This window comes from Genypterus blacodes, unplaced genomic scaffold (assembly GCF_046128005.1).
Source record: "Genypterus blacodes isolate CSIRO-AG114 ecotype Tasmania unplaced genomic scaffold, CSIRO-AGI_Gbla_v1 ptg000282l_1, whole genome shotgun sequence".
Lineage (NCBI taxonomy): Eukaryota > Metazoa > Chordata > Actinopteri > Ophidiiformes > Ophidiidae > Genypterus > Genypterus blacodes.
This window is the reverse complement of record NW_027467073.1, coordinates 160001-177111: the sequence shown is the minus strand read 5'-3', so window position 1 is coordinate 177111 and position 17111 is coordinate 160001. Positions and strand designations below refer to the sequence as shown.

General features: G+C 48.4%; 4 protein-coding genes across 9 annotated transcripts; 3 read left to right on the top strand and 1 right to left on the bottom strand.

Annotated features, from left to right (window-relative positions):
* The first annotated feature begins 99 nt into the window (after nucleotides 1-99).
* LOC143017394 (equilibrative nucleoside transporter 1-like) lies at nucleotides 100-5010 on the top strand. Of its 2 annotated transcripts, none has more exons than XM_076172097.1 (12): nucleotides 100-301; nucleotides 422-503; nucleotides 808-980; nucleotides 1951-2090; nucleotides 2183-2317; nucleotides 2402-2499; nucleotides 2958-3033; nucleotides 3508-3581; nucleotides 3817-3925; nucleotides 4177-4258; nucleotides 4346-4545; nucleotides 4766-5010. In XM_076172097.1, the coding sequence occupies exons 1-12, from the start codon at nucleotides 276-278 to the stop codon at nucleotides 4885-4887; spliced, it is 1317 nt and encodes a 438-aa protein (XP_076028212.1). In that variant the 5' UTR covers nucleotides 100-275; the 3' UTR covers nucleotides 4888-5010. The 2 variants fall into 2 exon arrangements, with proteins under 2 accessions (XP_076028212.1, XP_076028213.1); XM_076172098.1 differs by having other exon boundaries at nucleotides 103-301; nucleotides 4177-4262.
* Nucleotides 5011-5480: 470 nt separating this feature from the next.
* Nucleotides 5481-9253, top strand: LOC143017392 (serum response factor-like). 3 transcript variants are annotated; one of them, XM_076172096.1, is made up of 8 exons: nucleotides 5481-6003; nucleotides 6143-6412; nucleotides 7272-7389; nucleotides 7958-8089; nucleotides 8290-8397; nucleotides 8544-8642; nucleotides 8817-8896; nucleotides 8982-9253. In XM_076172096.1, the coding sequence occupies exons 1-8, from the start codon at nucleotides 5584-5586 to the stop codon at nucleotides 9069-9071; spliced, it is 1317 nt and encodes a 438-aa protein (XP_076028211.1). In that variant the 5' UTR covers nucleotides 5481-5583; the 3' UTR covers nucleotides 9072-9253. The 3 variants fall into 3 exon arrangements, with proteins under 3 accessions (XP_076028211.1, XP_076028210.1, XP_076028209.1); XM_076172095.1 differs by having other exon boundaries at nucleotides 7149-7389; nucleotides 8547-8642; XM_076172094.1 differs by having other exon boundaries at nucleotides 7149-7389.
* Nucleotides 9254-10113: 860 nt separating this feature from the next.
* Nucleotides 10114-13289, top strand: eif4a3 (eukaryotic translation initiation factor 4A3). Its single transcript, XM_076172099.1, has 12 exons — nucleotides 10114-10369; nucleotides 10809-10881; nucleotides 10954-11020; nucleotides 11209-11271; nucleotides 11370-11502; nucleotides 11576-11656; nucleotides 11733-11874; nucleotides 11981-12119; nucleotides 12521-12636; nucleotides 12725-12832; nucleotides 12907-13034; nucleotides 13125-13289. The coding sequence occupies exons 1-12, from the start codon at nucleotides 10216-10218 to the stop codon at nucleotides 13139-13141; spliced, it is 1221 nt and encodes a 406-aa protein (XP_076028214.1). The 5' UTR covers nucleotides 10114-10215; the 3' UTR covers nucleotides 13142-13289.
* Nucleotides 13290-13307: 18 nt separating this feature from the next.
* soul4 (heme-binding protein soul4) lies at nucleotides 13308-15806 on the bottom strand. 3 transcript variants are annotated; one of them, XM_076172101.1, is made up of 5 exons: nucleotides 15644-15806; nucleotides 15348-15433; nucleotides 15143-15269; nucleotides 14569-14752; nucleotides 13308-13994 (listed from the first exon to the last, which is right to left on the bottom strand). In XM_076172101.1, the coding sequence occupies exons 1-5, from the start codon at nucleotides 15804-15806 to the stop codon at nucleotides 13820-13822; spliced, it is 735 nt and encodes a 244-aa protein (XP_076028216.1). In that variant the 3' UTR covers nucleotides 13308-13819. The 3 variants fall into 3 exon arrangements, 1 of the variants encoding a protein (XP_076028216.1); XR_012965663.1 differs by lacking the exons at nucleotides 13308-13994; nucleotides 15348-15433; nucleotides 15644-15806 and adding an exon at nucleotides 14266-14406 and having other exon boundaries at nucleotides 14569-14773; nucleotides 15143-15307; XR_012965662.1 differs by lacking the exons at nucleotides 13308-13994; nucleotides 15348-15433; nucleotides 15644-15806 and having other exon boundaries at nucleotides 14266-14773; nucleotides 15143-15307.
* Nucleotides 15807-17111: the final 1305 nt, after the last annotated feature.

Below are 17111 nucleotides of genomic sequence, written 5' to 3'. Positions count from 1 at the left end.
CTTTCTCTCTCTCTCTCTCTCTTTGTCTCTCACTCTTTCTCTCTCTCTCTCTCTCTTTGTCTCTCACTCTTTGTCTCTCTCTCTCTCTGTCTCTCTGTCTTTGTCTCTGTCTCTCTCTCTTTGTCTCTTTCTCTCTCTTTCTTTCTCTCTCTCTCTCTCTCTATCTCTCTCTCTGTCTCTCTCTCTCTCTCTCTGTCTCTCTTTCTGTCTCTCTCTGTCTCTCTCTGTCTGTCTTTCTAGGTTTTTCATTCTGTCCATTGATTACAGAGAGGAGCATGGCGGTCAGCTCACCCAGAGATAAGTATGTTTTTATGTTATTCTGTGTGTGGTGATCCTGCATCGTATTGATGAGTCGGTTGTTCTCTTGTTGTACTCAAACAGCTGCAGTGAGCCCTGATGTTGTTGTGTTTGGATTCTGCAGGTTTTGCGGCGTGTGGCTCATCTTCTTCATGCTCGGTTTAGGAACACTGCTGCCCTGGAACTTCTTCATGACTGCAACCATGGTGTGATAAACATGAATATGAAGGGATAGACAGAGGGAACACACACACACACACACACACACACACACACACACACTGAAGGGGGCGCTGTGGTGTGGCTCAAATGCATAAACAACAATCAAATAAATAAACAATCAAAACTCCGATCAACCTCACAATCCTAGGGACATGAAACAGTGAAGTTATAGAATTACAAAAGAATTGATAAAATAATTCCTACTCATGCTCATTATATTCAAGTATATGAGAGTGTACCAGCACTGTCAGCCTGTCTGTCTCTCACCGTCTGTCTGTCTGTCCGCAGTACTTTACCAGTCGTCTGAAGAACCCAACATCGGTCACTTCTGAAACCAACCTAACAGAGGGCGCCAGAGAGCAGCACAGCGTCCTGGAGGCCAAATTCAACAACGTGATGACTGTGTGTGCCATGGTTCCTCTGCTCGTCTTCACCTGCCTCACCTCCTTCATGCACTCGCTGTAAGTCATCACCAAAGGTCCAGGTCCTGTGGTACCAAGGGAGACCAACAGACCTGGGCCTTGCTCGCGTACCCACCAAACCCCACAATGGAGTTTAGTCCTGCAGGTAAGATGACACGAGTGATGTGATTGGTCAAGAGGCGGAGCTTCATATATCAGCCCAACTAAGCTCCAACATACTCGGTGTCCTGGCAGAAAAATCAGACATGAACACTTCTGACTGATCTCTTCATCACGCTCTGGACTCCAGGCCCCAGGGCTCTCTCTCTCTGTCTGTCTGTCTGTCTGTCTGTCTGTCTGTCTGTCTGTCTGTCTGTCTGTCTCTCTCTCTCTCTGTCTGTCTGTCTGTCTGTCTGTCTGTCTGTCTGTCTGTCTGTCTCTCTGTCTCTCTCTCTGTCTCTGTCTCTCTCTCTGTCTCTCTCTCTCTCTCTCTCTCTCTCTCTCTCTCTCTCTCTCTCTCTCTCTCTGTGTAAGAGAGTCAAAGCTGTAAGTCACAGGTCAAGACACAGAGCACTGAGGACAGAGAGGACAGAGAAGGCAGAGAGGACAGAGAAGGCAGAGAGGACAGAGAAGGCAGAGAGGACAGAGAAGGCAGAGAGGACAGAGAGGACAGAGAGGACAGAGAAGACAGAGAAGGCAGAGAGGACAGAGAAGGCAGAGAGGACAGAGAGGACAGAGAAGGCAGAGAAGGCAGAGAGGACAGAGAAGGCAGAGAGGACAGAGAGGACAGAGAAGGCAGAGAAGGCAGAGAGGACAGAGAGGACAGAGAAGACAGAGAAGGCAGAGAGGACAGAGACGTAATGTGGATCCTAGAGAACAGAGAGCAGAGGACAGAGAGGACTCTGGGTGGACTTGGATCCGTGTTAAATGGGTCCAGATGTGATGTGAGCTTTGACTGACTTGCATCATGTGATCATGTGATCATGTGATCATGTGATCATGTGATCAGCTCCATATGTTTGGCCCAAAGGATCCCTCAGAAGCTTCGGGTCATGGGCAGCCTGGTGGTCATCCTGGCGGTCTTCATGGTCACCGCCTTCTTGGTCAAAGTGGAGTTGGAGCCGCTACCCTTCTTCTCTGTCACCATGGTGACAATCGTCATCATCAACTGTGAGCTTCAAAACCAATCCAGCTTTGATTTGTGCCGACGGGCTACAGTGACTCACATCAGTCAGTCTTCATCTTTAGTTTTGTCTTTGCAGCATTCGGCGCCGTCCTGCAGGGAAGTCTGTTTGGTATGGCCGGGGTCCTGCCCGCTTCGTACACCACGCCCATCATGAGCGGTCAGGGCCTGGCGGGATCCTTTGCTGCCTTTGCCATGATCTGCGCCATTGCCAGTGAGAAGCAGTGAACCCCTGCAGCCTCTGACCTCATTATGCTCAGTAAAGAGTGCAATCAAAACGGTTCCTTCCTTCCACCAGGCGGATCGGAGCTGCAGGATGCTGCTTTTGGATATTTCATCACTGCCTGTGCCGTCATTTCTCTCTCTTTGTTATCGTACGTTATGCTTCCTAAACTGGTGAGTGACACACGTTTACACTGGAGTCGTGCCTGAACATACTGTACTTTACTTTCTGCACCTTCCAGTATTTGTTTGTGCTGCTTACCCAAAGGTCAAAGGTCGCACACACACTGATCTAGACAAAGTTGATCAATCGCAATTTCACCAGTTCATTCTGTCCATATCAAGAAAACATGCTAATGTTTGGGTCCACTGGAGGAAAATGTAACTCATGTCATTGACATACAGGTGATCATACGTGTTTCAGGTGTGTGTGTGTGTGTGTGTGTGCTCCCATTCTTAAGACTCTGTGTATTCATATATGCAATGATTGGTTCATGTTTGCTGCCAACCTATTTTCCTTTTTTTCATTCTTCCTAAAGCAAACAGATCCAGCTGTGTTTTGTGTGTGTGTGTGTGTGTGTGTGTGTGTGTGTGTGTGTGTGTGTGTGGTGATCTTTGTGTGTTTCCCTCAGGAGTTCTTCCAGTTCTTCCAGGACAGAAACAAACAAAGATCAGGCGAAGATAATTCTTTAACTCTGATGCAGAAAGGTACAACTGAGTCTGAGACAGGTTCACTGACACTTTGAGCACCGTGAGTGTTTATTGATTTAGTCTTTACCTGATCACTTTCAATCAATAACATCTATTGAGACAATATAGTTTCTAAAGGCTCACTGGTGGCTCCTCTAAGCCAGCGCAGTGAGGAGCTGCAGGTCTGAAAACAGGCCGGAAGGAACAGCAAGCATAATTCCTGATGAATCATGGGTAAAAAGACAACAGCTGAGCACAGCTGTGAGATGATTTGGACTGAAATGTGCCTGAGGGTTTACTGAGTGAAAGATGGAAGGAAGCCTCAGCCTCAGTGTAACAGATAAGAGAAGAACATCCCATTACTCTAAAAAGAGTCTACAGGTGGCGCTGGTGGTAACTTGGTAACATGGCCTACCTGAGGTGCTTGGAGGGAGCACAGGCTCAGTGGAGAGCCTGGTCAGGTTGAACTGAAGGGTTTTTTCTGTCTTGCAGAGAAACAACAAGATGATGAAGAATCAAAACAGGAAAAACAACAGAATGTTTCCATGATGGAAATCTTCAAAAAGGTCAAAAACAAAACACAAAGAAACAGAAATCTACTCTATGTTTTGTGGTCTTATGTGTTGTTGTTTGTGACATTTGTGATCATTTTTAAATGATATTTATTACGCACCATGACATCGTTCTTTGCTTTATTTGAATGATTATTGATACACAGCTGATTGAAGATCAGAGAAATGAACCTTGCACAGAAAAAAAACAGTGGGAACACCTTTGACCTTTGACCCCTCCTTGGTTCAGATTTGGGTTCTGGCTCTGTCGGTCTGCTTCGCCTTCACCGTCACCATCGGGACTTTCCCCGCCATCACTGCTGACGCCAAATCCACCGTGGCTGATGGAGGCTCCTGGGGTGAGATATTATATGAAACAATCTGACGGGTGAGAAAGACATTGAGGGCTAAATGCACTGACTTCACATCCATAAACAAACACAAATATATAAGAGAGAACACCATTCATAGAGTCAGAGTGGGTGGAGTTGTGCTGCCCTTTAACCTGTGCAGGTAAATGAGCAGCAGAGTCCGAGTGTGGAGAGAAGATGACTTAAATGTGATAATAGAGGGCCCAGATCACTGGATGTAAGTGTTTCGTCCTCTTCAGAGATGTACTTCATCCCTGTTTCCTGTTTCCTGCTCTTCAACCTGTGTGACTGGGGGGGGCGGAGCCTGACAGCTGTGTGCATGTGGGTGAGTGTTCTTGAAAATCACTAAGAAAGAACAATCAGTGATTTTCCTCCCATGATAGATTGTGATTGTGTCCCTATGTGCAGCCGAAGGAGGACAGTGTTTTGTTACCGCTCTTCGTCGCCGCTCGCCTGGCCTTTGTCCCTCTCTTCATGTTGTGTAACATTCAGCCCCGCCACCACCTGCCCGTCTTCTTCCACCATGATGCCTGGTTCATCATCTTCATGGTCTTCTTCGCCTTCTCTAACGGTTACCTGGCCAGCCTCTGTATGTGCTTTGGACCAAAGTAAGAAGGCAACAAAAAAGAATCACCCATCCCTTTCAGAGTATCATGTTTGACTCAAACTATGCAACTTTTCTCTGCTGATGAGGAAAATAAGTGCTGACATGTTTCGGCCTGTAGGGGGCAACATTTAGCATTTATCTTAACCCGTCAAGCGTTTTGTGAATTCAGAATCCGATTGATTTTATTTTACGTTTATTTTATAATTTTGTTTTTTTATCAGGAAAGTCCTCCCAAATGAGGCGGAGACGGCCGGAGCCATCATGGCGTTCTTCTTGTCCCTTGGTCTGGCACTTGGGGCTGCGTTGTCCTTCCTCTTCAGAGCACTGGTTTAACTGGAATTAATCACAGTTTGCTCGTTGGACGGTTTTTCACGTTGTTTAAACGGAGCCGTAGCAGTTACAGCTGTGCGAAATGTTTCTTTAGTGCTGCACAGTTCATATTTTCAAGTCATTTAACCAAAAAGAAGGTGCAATAAATGTCAAAAGTATGGACATTTACAACCGATCAAGTTCAAAAAGCTAAACAGGCTGAGCCACAGCCATTACTGAGAAGAAGAAGACGAAGAAGACGAAGAAGAAGAAGAAGAAGAAGACGACGTTGACGATATGATTATAAAACACTGCTGAGTGACATTAAACAGATCACTTCTTATAATATGTACTTATAATATGATATAATATATTAATATGAGCTGTTAAATGTTGTGAATGTGGTGCAATAAGAGTCGAAGGGTGATGACGTCACTTCCACATGAGGGGGCGAGGGGGGGGGCAGATCCTGGTATAAACAGAACTTTAATGCCACACTAACTAACCTGAGTTTTTATTCTTTTATTTCTGTGACTTCATTTGTTTCCTTTCGGACGGCCAAGCTTTACTCTTTACTTGTTGCTAAAGCTGTTAGCTGTTGTTAGCTAGATCGCTGCTCGCGATCCCGGTAGTGAAGCCGCACTGGAAGATCACGGAGCTGGCGGAGGGTCGACGTTTGCATCGGGAGATCGGAAGCTACCAGGCCCGCGGCAGGGGCACAACGTGCGGGATGCTTGGAGGAAACGGTGCCGAGATGGGCAGCAGAGCCGGACCGGGGCGTGCGGGCAACGAGAGCGGACTCGCTAGCCTCCCGGTGAACACCTCCGGACCCGGGACCACAGCCCCCGCAGAGACCCTGGGAGGCGGGTTTGGAGACCGGGAATATAGCGGCTCCGAGCAGGACTCGGACTCCGTGGACGAAGAGGACACAGCGAGCGCAGGCGCGGACAGAAGAGGAGTGAAGCGGGAGAGGAGCGACAGAGAGGTCGCTCATCACTCCGTGCCGACCTCCGGAGGCAGCGCCGGAGTGCCAGGAGCCAAACCCGGCAAGAAAACCAGGGGCCGAGTCAAGATCAAAATGGAGTTCATAGATAACAAACTGAGAAGATACACAACTTTCAGCAAGAGGAAGACCGGGATCATGAAGAAGGTAAACAACAAACCCAGTACAGTTAATGTCGACCTGATGATGATGATGATGATGAGAGGGTGCAGTTCAATCTGGAGCCATGATCAGTCTTTGATCAGACCATCACTTCGTTGTGGGGTGTGATGTTGTGGTCCTGCAGGCCTACGAGCTCTCCACGCTGACGGGCACGCAGGTCCTGCTGCTTGTGGCCAGTGAGACGGGTCACGTCTACACCTTCGCTACCAGGAAGCTGCAGCCCATGATCACGTCTGAGACCGGGAAAGCCCTGATCCAGACCTGTCTCAACTCACCGGACTCGCCGCCTCGCTGCGACCCCACCTCCGACCAGAGGATGAGCGCCACTGGCTTCGAGGAGACCGACCTCACATACCAGGTCTCTGAGGTTGATGGCTGCTGTGATGTTGTCAAGGTAACACCGGACTCAGATGTTCCTGCAGGTTCAAGGTGCAACTGAATCTCCATTGTAATACTTGGCAGTATGTGGGGTTAGGGTCGTAGGTCGTAAGGTTTTCTGCATCATTTTGGTATAATCCCAAGGTTTCAAAGGTCAACCCTCCATGTTGCACCAGACCACAAGTCCGGATCACTTGGCTCAGATCCAGATAGATGCCCTGCACGCTCATACAACCCTTGTATGTTAGTTTGTTTGCCTGTTGCCACGCATGAATGATCAAATAATGTGTCTGTATAATCAACCAGCGCCTGTGGAGAAGGTTGGGGTTCAGTGCCTTGCTCAAGGGCAGCTCGGCAGTGCCCTGGAGGCAAACTGGCAAGTCTGCCAACCGGCCGGTGCCCAGATGGCACCGGCCACCCTCCTGTTCCCAAAGGGGGAGACCTTGTGATTTCATGGAAACAATGCAGAGAAACTTCATGGCCGCGAGCATCACAGCAACTTGGTGACCTACGACCTACGACCCTGACCCCATATCCTGCCGAGTAAACAATGGAGATTGGAGGGAACCAGAGGGTGGCTGGTTCGAGTCCCCTATGGACTGAGCCACTGCCGGCTGGTCACTGGGGGTCCCTTATTAAGGTGCAGAGGTCGCCCTCTGACCGGTGGATCATGTGATTGAGTGCAGTGACCCGAAGTTTAAAACAGTTGAATTAGCTGTGGCAGACACTTAGCTCCGCCCCCCTCCGTACAGGACGCCATTAAACCAACGTTCACTGCGGTCAACCCGCCTGGGAGCTCCGTCGCACAGCCGACCGCAGCCTCCGTCGCTTCCTCCTCTGCTTCGTTCTCACACTCGTCCTCACTCGCCCTGCAGGTCCAGACCGGCGCCTCCTCCTGTCCGTCGTCCTCGGGTGCGTCCCCATCCACCAATGGGACGGTGCTGAAGCCGTCGGCGGGCGTGGTGCTTCCTGGAGGATTCACCTTCATGTCTGGTGGGTCTGCCTGTCAGCTGTCAGTTTGTGTGTGATGTGGTGGCGTGTTATTTATGTTACATCGCTTCTTTGGAAAAAAGAAATGTAGGAGGTTCAAGTCTTGAAGTGGAGTGTGTGAGTTGATCTTGATCAGTCCTGAGTGCAGCTGGTCTGCTCACCATCACACTGCAACAGTGCAAAATTCCCACAATGCATCTGAAAAATCATCAATTAAGCTTTATTCATATGAGTAGAGAAGAATGGACCAAAACAATGAAGAGAGAAAAATGAAGATTCCACCGTCTGCTGAGCTTTCAAAGTATTTTTTTTTTGTCTCGTTGGACCATTTGCACCTATTATCACCTGGCATAAACAGTCCAGCCTTCCCTGTGTGTGTGTGTGTGTGTGTGTGTGTGTGTGTGTGTGTGTGTGTGTGTGTGTGTGTGTGTGTGTGTGTGTGTGTGTGTGTGTGTGTGTGTGTGTGTGTGTGTGTGTGTGTGTGTGTGTGTGTGTGTGTGTGTGTGTGTGTGTGTGTGTGTGTGTGTGTGGATCAAAGCTATGAACCTGCTGGTGCTCCCCTCCCCCTCAGGCACACACACCATCCCCCTCAGTCAGCTACACACCGCACCTCTCAGCATCCAGGGGTCCAGCTCTACCGGAGGCATGTTGCTTCCCCAGCCGACTACGTTGCTCCGCCTCCCTGCCACCGTGTCCTTGTCAGGTCAGCGCGTGTGTGTGTGTGCGTGTGCGTGTGTGCGTGTGCGTGTGCAAGTATTCTGGTTATCTGTAAGTTCAATTGCTTGTGTGTGTGTGTGTGTGTGTGTGTGTGTGTGTGTGTGTGTGTGTGTGTGTGTGTGTGTGTGTGTGTGTGTGTGTGTGTGTGTGTGTGTGTGTGTGTGTGTGTGTGTGTGTGTGTGTCAGGAGGTGCAGTTTCACAGCAGCTGCAGACCATCCAAGTCCAACCTGGCAGTCAGCAGGCCTCAAGCAGCCAGAGCAGCTCTGAGCTTCACAGTCCCGCCTCCTCCACAGGTGAGAGCGTCTGCCCCATGAGGTTTGACCTTGAAGGAGCAGCAGGCTTTGATTTTGAATCAGTTTGTATCAAACAGTTGTCTTATTTTCTTCTTCCTCTTCCTCCCCGGTGGCTGGTCACATGATGTATCCCGGGGGTCACACAGCAGTGATGTATGCTGCGCCATCGCCTTCCCTGAGTGACGGCGGGCTCACGGTGCTCAATACCTTCCCTCAGCCCGCCCATGGCCGACCCCATGACCCCGGTATGCCCTCGCTCATCATGTGAACTGAAATGATTCAGTCTTCCTACATCGTATACATTTAACATTAGCTTTGGCAAGTCTTTAGCTACAATTTGTGTTTAAAGTGTATCAGTTAAATCAGACTTTGTGTTGATTTTGTACTGTGTTTGTATTTTTGTATTTGTCCTCTGGTAGGCGCTGTCCCTCAGGTTTTCCTCACTTCGCTCCCTCCAGCCGCGACTCAGATTCCCATGTCAGCCGTCCAGCTCCACCCGGTAAACTCGTACAAACATGATCAAAGTACACATTGCTTTGTTTTTGTTTTTGACAAATAAACTCTGACCTTGTTTGCTCTTTCAGATTGTTCTCAGCCAGCAGGGCGGCAGCAGCAGCAACCTGACAGAGCTGCAGGTTGTCAGTCTGGACGTCCACCAATCAAAAGACAACTGAGCCAACAATACGCACACACACACACACACACACACACCCCACAGACTGTTGTTTACGTTTCATTTGCTGCTGTCAAGTCATTGTGATGAAACAGTCAGCTTCCTGTTTAGTTGTCTGCATATCATTATTTGTCCATTTATCAGGACAAGAGCAATTATTATGAAATAAATCAGTGGATGGTTTTTGTCGGCGTGGGGTTTGCATTCCTTTGTGTGTGTGTGTGTGTGTGACTTCAATCATTGAGACAGCAAACAGCAAATGCTTACAGTCAGCTGGTTAGAGTGGCGATCATACACAAACACACACACACACACTGTGTCACTAAAGGGAAAATTCCTCCTAAAAAATCAAGCTGTTGAACTTTTATGTCTCATAGAAGATTCAACTTCTGAGCTCTGCAGCTGGAAATCTTCACACTGATGAACTGAAAGAACAAAAGTCCATATTGGGTGAAAATCTTGTTAAGTATTACATGTTGAAAGCGTCATGCGTGTCTGCATCTGTATCTCCCTGTTTATTCACTCAGGTCAGGTCGGGCTCAAGGAAAGAGGCACCATTATCTCTAATAGTTCAGACTAAGCTTCAGAGGAAGAATAGTTCAGACTCGGCTTCTGAAGATGAATCGGTCTCAACCATCAGCTTCAGGAACAAACCAGTCAGACTCAGCTACAGAGGATGAATACTTTCGGCTCAAGAATGAATCAGTCAGACAAAGAAGCCTTACATGTTCAGGCTTTAGTTTAGGAGTTTTCCTTGTGTTGGGGGCTCCAGGGTAGTTGTTGTGTGGACATGTAAAGACGTTAGACGCGATGTTTGACTAAAAATAAATTCGATATTGAGTTCCAGAGTGTCTCTATGTGGCTCATCTTTAGTTCTTTGGGTCCAAAAAAAATAATAATTCATTCAAGCTTTTTATTTTGTTGTGAATTCCTACATTTCAGCCAAGAGCTCGAATGAAACGAGTGAGTGTGATTGAGTGTAACCTGCATACCGATGCACTTGTTTGTTCGAGAAACATGTTGGTGACGTAGGGTATAGCGGCGCCTGCTTGTGACGTCTTCGCTGCGACACGTGCCCCTCCTCTGTTCGCTGTAGCAAAGCAGCGGTTAAGCGCGAGTGTTCCTCGGTATCGTGAAGAAAGAAGATGTCTGCAGGCGGCGCACAAGTTAGGAAAAGGCTCCTGAAGGAGGAGGACATGACCAAGGTGGAGTTTGAGACCAGCGAGGAGGTCGACGTGACCCCTACCTTCGACACCATGGGGCTGAGGGAGGACCTGCTCCGCGGCATCTACGCCTACGGTAGGCCGGGGATCCAAGGCCCTGATCCCGGGAAACACTTCAGCTTGAGACGCTGAAGTTAACTGCGCACTAACTATCATTACGTGTTAGGGGTAACCCCGTGTTTTTACATAAACGTTTATCTGAACGATTTTATCAATTAATATGTAAACAAAATGCACCGCTGTTCACTTCGGGATGTAGCCTTTAAGCTAACGTTAGCTTGCCCGCTAAGCTCGCGCGCGCCATTGTGTTAAAGATTGTAGACTAACTGTTCATATATGGATCAGCACGAGCCTGTTTGCGCTCGAATCCCGCGTGTTTGTTGAGATTTACGCGAATCTTTCTGCCTGTTGTTCATTTAAACTTTCCCCTCGCTCCAATGTGATTTCATGTGATTGTGTGGTCGCTCAGTGTCGTTTGACTGTTTGTAAACACGCGGGTGTGTGTGTGTTTTCAGGCTTTGAGAAGCCATCAGCCATCCAGCAGAGAGCAATCAAACAGATCATCAAGGGCAGAGACGTCATCGCTCAGTAAGTCAGACTCAGTCAGACTCAGTTAGTCCGTGGTGATAAAGGCTCACCGCTCATCTCTGCTGTGTTCAGGTCTCAGTCCGGAACCGGAAAGACGGCGACGTTCTGCGTGTCTGTGCTTCAGTGTCTGGACATCCAGGTCAGTAAGCTACTGTAGCTTAGCACAAAGACTGGAAACAGATGGACACGTTAGCTTAGCATGTTTATATGAGGCAGGTGTTCAAGTTAAATTCACTCTAACCCTAGCATTCATAATTGGACCAGTCAGATCCTTGTGTTTCTGAAGTAAACATGGACAGTGAGGTCACTTCCTGTTGTTCCCTGCAGGTGAGGGAGACTCAGGCTCTGATCCTGGCACCGACCAGGGAGCTGGCTGGACAGATTCAGAAGGTAGCCACGCTCACACGCCTCAGCATTTCATGGCTTTGTTCATGGAAAGTGTGCAGATGTTGACTTTGTCTGCTCTCTGATTGGCTGCCTGTGACCAGGTGTTACTGGCTCTCGGTGACTACATGAACGTTCAGTGCCACGCCTGCATCGGCGGGACCAACGTTGGCGAGGACATCAGGAAGCTGGACTACGGACAGCATGTGGTGTCTGGGACTCCTGGCCGAGTGTTTGGTGAGAGCTCTGGACAGGAAGCTGTTTCTGGAGGCGGAGCATCAGAGTCTGACGTTTGTGTTGTTTCTGACAGACATGATCCGCCGCAGGAGTCTGAGGACCAGAGCCATCAAGATGCTGGTACTGGATGAAGCTGATGAGATGCTGAACAAAGGTATGACCTTTAAACTTTCTGAATGATGGTGATGAGTCTGGGACTGTCGGGTGACTTTGGTCAACTTCTGTTTCAGGCTTTAAGGAGCAGATCTACGACGTGTACAGGTACCTGCCGCCGGCCACACAGGTGGTTCTGATCAGCGCCACGCTGCCGCACGAGATCCTGGAGATGACCAACAAGTTCATGACTGACCCCATCCGCATCCTGGTCAAACGGTAAAAGACTTCAGAAAGCTGAAAGAAAGAAGCTCCAATGATGCACTGATGAATACAGAGTCACTCACTCTCTCCCCCTCTCCTCCTCTCCTCCCCCCCCCCCCAGTGATGAGTTGACTCTGGAGGGAATCAAACAGTTCTTTGTTGCCGTGGAGAGGGAGGAGTGGAAGTTTGACACTCTGTGTGACCTCTACGACACCCTGACCATCACACAGGCTGTCATCTTCTGCAACACAAAGAGAAAGGTTAGACACACACATACATGCTTATAGGAACATAATGGGGGGGGGGGGGGGGCTCAACAGACCCCGGCCTTGTTTACATAAGGTGACAAACCCTAACCCTCCATCAGGCTGAATCTGTATCACAGTGCTGCTAATCAACAAGGGGGTCCTGCAGGTACGGTGATGCCGTTTCCAATGGAGGTGATTGGTCAAGAGATCATGGATAAGATGGATAATCCCTTATCCAGTTCACATTGTTACAGCAGCAAAGACCAAGCTCCTGCTTTGTACCAGGCTAGCTGTGGAGCATGAGTTACCATGGCGACATGATCAGACTTGATGTTTGCCTGACCCCTTCATCTCTGGTGTCTGCTTGAAGTTTGCAGTTCAGGAGACAGGTTTCACATGTTTTTGTTCCTAAGGTGGACTGGCTGACAGAGAAGATGCGTGAAGCAAACTTCACAGTGTCGTCCATGCATGGAGACATGCCTCAGAAAGAGAGAGAGTCCATCATGAAGGAGTTCAGATCAGGAGCCAGGTACGCAGCATTCTGCAGTGTGGAACTCAACTAAGAATAGATCACTTCCCTTGTGACATCATCTGAGTGTGTGTCTGTGTGTCTATAGTCGCGTGCTGATCTCCACAGACGTGTGGGCTCGGGGTTTGGACGTCCCACAGGTGTCTCTGATCATCAACTATGACCTACCCAACAACAGAGAGCTCTACATCCACAGGTATCGCACACACCAGCTGCACTGCTCACACACTCCTCACAACAGCACAAAGGCTCACCTTTCACCTCTTCCAGGATTGGTCGATCTGGTCGTTACGGGCGTAAGGGCGTGGCCATCAACTTTGTTAAGAATGACGACATTCGGATCCTGCGAGACATCGAGCAGTATTACTCCACCCAGATCGATGAGATGCCCATGAACGGTAAGTGTTGACCTCTGACCCCCTCAGAATCGGCTCAATGCAGTCACATGTTGGGTTCTGGTGCTGATTGGTTGTGTGTTTGTTTTACAGTGGCTGATTTGATCTGAACGAACTAAGCTGCTGACCGTGTGGACTTCTACATCCTGTTATTAACTCAACTTCCTGTCTGTTTTTGTTTGAGAGTCTGAAGGGATTTCTTTTTAAAGTTGGAACTCACAAGGATTTGTTTTTGTAAATAAAGTTTCCTGTGTTGGACACCGGTCTGTTTCTTCATCATGACCTCAGCGTGTTGGGGAGGAAGAACAGCAGAGCATCACCAACAGGTTGTAGGTTTGAAGCCTCTCCTACACACACACTCACACACTCAATATGTTAATTTAACTCGAGTATCATTTCAGGAGGTCCAGTGAATATTCAGACTTCATTCCAACAAGATGCAAGCATTCATGTAGAAGAATTCAGGTGAAAAAGCTACTGGGATGTGTCAGAAGGTGAACAGTTCTATGTTGAGTGTGCGAAGCAGCAGTTTGAATGTTCTCTTCATTTTAACATCAAACATTGATTGTATTCATGTATTTACATCTCATTTACATATTAAGCTGATTGGTCCAGGTGCTCTACAGTTTATCAGTTCAATCATGTTTGATCACTTACTCCAGTTATCATGTAGGTTAGTTACTATGGGAACGATGGCCATGCAGATGATGAGGTTTTGTTTTGCGTGTCACATTCAGGAACCCAGTTTTCTGTCAACACAGCAGCCAATCAGAGGGCAGGAAAGGTTTCTATGGTGTCCGTCGGATAAACCAGATCTCGTTCCTGCGGCAGGCAACTCCAGGGTTCTCGTACGCGGCCACCATGTAGCGGTTGCGCCTTACGTTGTGTGTGTCACCCAGGATCTCCCACAGCAGGCTCATCTGATGACTCACCGTCTCATCTGTGGTCGTCCCGACAAACGGCCTGAAACAGCCAATCAGAGCTGCAGGTGCACACGGGCTGAGTCTAAGTGAGCTTAAGTAACTCAAATACACAAACAGATTTCAATCATATCACTTTGACAATTGTGGTTTTGCTGCGATTGCAATGGTTTCCTTGGAAACGCAGGGAGAAAAGAGAAGCATGTTTCAAAACAGCGGTCTGCGGACCGGCACCGGTCTGTGGCCGCACAGAAAGACCGATAATCCAAAAAAAGAATGTATTAGCCATGGTTCTCTGTGAGTGGAGTGGACCACACTCCGGGTGTCATGTTCTCCCATTAACCCTTGATTGGGCCGGCTGGTTGCAGAGACTCGAGCTCAGGGTCGACCCTTTTAGTTTGGTCATATTTATCCCCCCACACCTTGAAGGCCCAGAAAGGTGAGGGAGCGCTGGTCTAAAAAACAAATCTGGAACTATAATCCCCACAGTGTGGCCACCTGCAGGCTGAATGTGGAACAATAGGCCCACACACACACATGACCAACTTCAATCATGTTTAAGGTAAAGTCATTCATTATTCAGTCTCATACAGTAGGAGATGTTGATTATAACTGACCGGGTCACGACCCTGAAGGTGTCCCTGTGAACGACAGTGACGTCGGGGTCCAAGGGCTCGGGGGGGCAGGACTGGAACTTGGCAGGCAGGAAGACGGCGGTCAAGACGTCCTTCTTAAACGACTTCCTGTCATCCATCATGTTGATGTCGCTCACCACTGGGACAGTCATCCCCAGGTAACGGCCTGCCACAGGTCAAAGGTCATCTATGAGACACTCCGACCAGTCAATATTGACAGGGACACACAGGGACGGACAGACACAGGGACACACAGGGACACACAGGGACACACAGAGACACACAGGGACACACAGGGACACACAGGGACGGACAGAGACAGGGACACACAGGGACACACAGGGACACAGGGACACACAGGGACACACAGAGACACACAGGGACACACAGGGACACAGGGACACACAGGGACACACAGAGACACACAGGGACACACAGGGACACACAGAGACAGAGACACACAGGGACACACAGGGACGGACAGAGACAGGGACACACAGAGACAGAGACACAGGGACACACAGGGACACACAGAGACACACAGGGACACACAGACCTGCTGAGTTCTCCTTGCAGATGTAGATCATGATCTTCATGAAGGCCAATGAGATGCTCTGCTCATACAGCTTCTCTGCTCGCCTCACACACACCCAGAGACCAGCTGGTTCCACACGCTCCTCAGACTGACAGGAAACACACACACACACACATAAATATCACAGCTGCTGTGTATGTGTGTGTGTGTGTGTGTGTGTGTTTACCTGCTCGTGGTGGGAGATGGAGGTGAAGGGAACAGCTTCCCTCTGATGACTGTTTCGGTTCATTTCCTGGATGGGTCCTGTCATTTCTGACCACACACACACACACACACACGCACACGCACATGCACGCACGCACACAGCATGATGATCACAAATCACTGAAATGATGTCACCCGTTTAGTATGAAATGACGTGAACATATTAAGCCCTAAAGCTTCTCTGTCTCGATCCAGAGATTCTACATGCAAAGCTTTGTGATGATTGACAGGAGGGTCCCCCAGGACCCCCACCCTCACCTGGAGGAACAGAGACATGATGGGCGCTGGCCACCGCCTGCCAGTGACTGAGGAGCCGCTCTCTCTCCTCTTCCTCATCATCTACTGTCACAGGGTCGTGAGTGACATCATCGTTCATCTGCTCATCCAATTCATCCAGGTCTTCCAGAGTGATCAGAGCCATGATGACCTTTGACCTGCTGCTATTGTTTTTTGAAAATAAAGAAATTTACTTTACTTTCTGACTCCAGTTTATATCAATATTCAGTTTATCTATAATAAATAATAAATATATTCTATCTGGAATCTATGAGATTTCGCAATTCAATGACGCAGCCACCGTATTTATCGGTATCGGTATCGGTATCGGTATCGGTATCGGCGATACTGGCCCGTATTTACTTGGTATCGGATCGATACCAAAATATGCAGTATCGCACACCACTGGTCCCTGTGAGTCGCCTGCAGGCAGAGCGCATCAAAAAGACCCGGAAAGTGAATGTTAAAGTAAAAGCAGTGACTTCCTTTTTTTAGTTTCAGAATAAAAGTATATTATCTGCTATCGTAGTGAAGACAAATGTTTAGTTTAGCTTGAAATTATGCGATTCACCGTCTTTCTTATGTATAAACACACATATGTGGTTTCATAAACAGACTTCATTTATCTGTAAGAATGTTTCTGAACATTTGTCTTGAAATTAACAATAAAACATAATTTTATCCTTAAAATCCATTAATTGAAGTCCATGAAGTCAAAGTGCTGAGCCCCAGTGTCATAACAGACCGACAAGACAGGGGGCAGCACTGTCTCAGGATGAAGATGACGCTCCTCCTCTCCCTCGCTGACCTCAGCTCTCCATGAATCATTAATTAGTGTGTGTGAGGGGGGGGGGGGGGGGTAATGGCACAGCTGATGAAAATTTAACAACCCTGCGTTTCAGCACTTTTGATGATTTTTGCAAACGGTGCAGCGCTGACATTTCCACAGGGTCACACACTATATGACCTCTGAACCCTGACCTCCTACTGTTGCTGATTGAAGGTTGATCTTTGTCTGGGTGTGGAACCAGAAGCAGCACAGAAATGTCAAGTTTGTCCTGAGGAAAAGGTCCATGTTGTCCTAAATCCTCTGTACAGCAACATCTGTAACATGGGGCCAGCTGCTGCTCTCTCTCCATCTGTGAGGATCAGCAGGCCACCATACAGAGGAGCTTTGTTTGTCTCTCCCATCATCATGTTGAAGCTGTCTGTCAAACTCTGGCTGCACTCTGGATGAGAAAGACCAGACTTTGACCCTAGAACGACTGTTAGGACATGGATCAGAACAGGTCCAGGTCCATGTTGGCCTCAGAGATGATCAGAGAAATGCTAAGGCTCACATCTGCTCTGCTCGCTGAGGTTCAAACAGAATATTCTGCTGCTGATTGGCTGCTCTTTGATTGGATATGAGAACATTGCATCACTGTTTCCATGCAGATAGATGGACAGA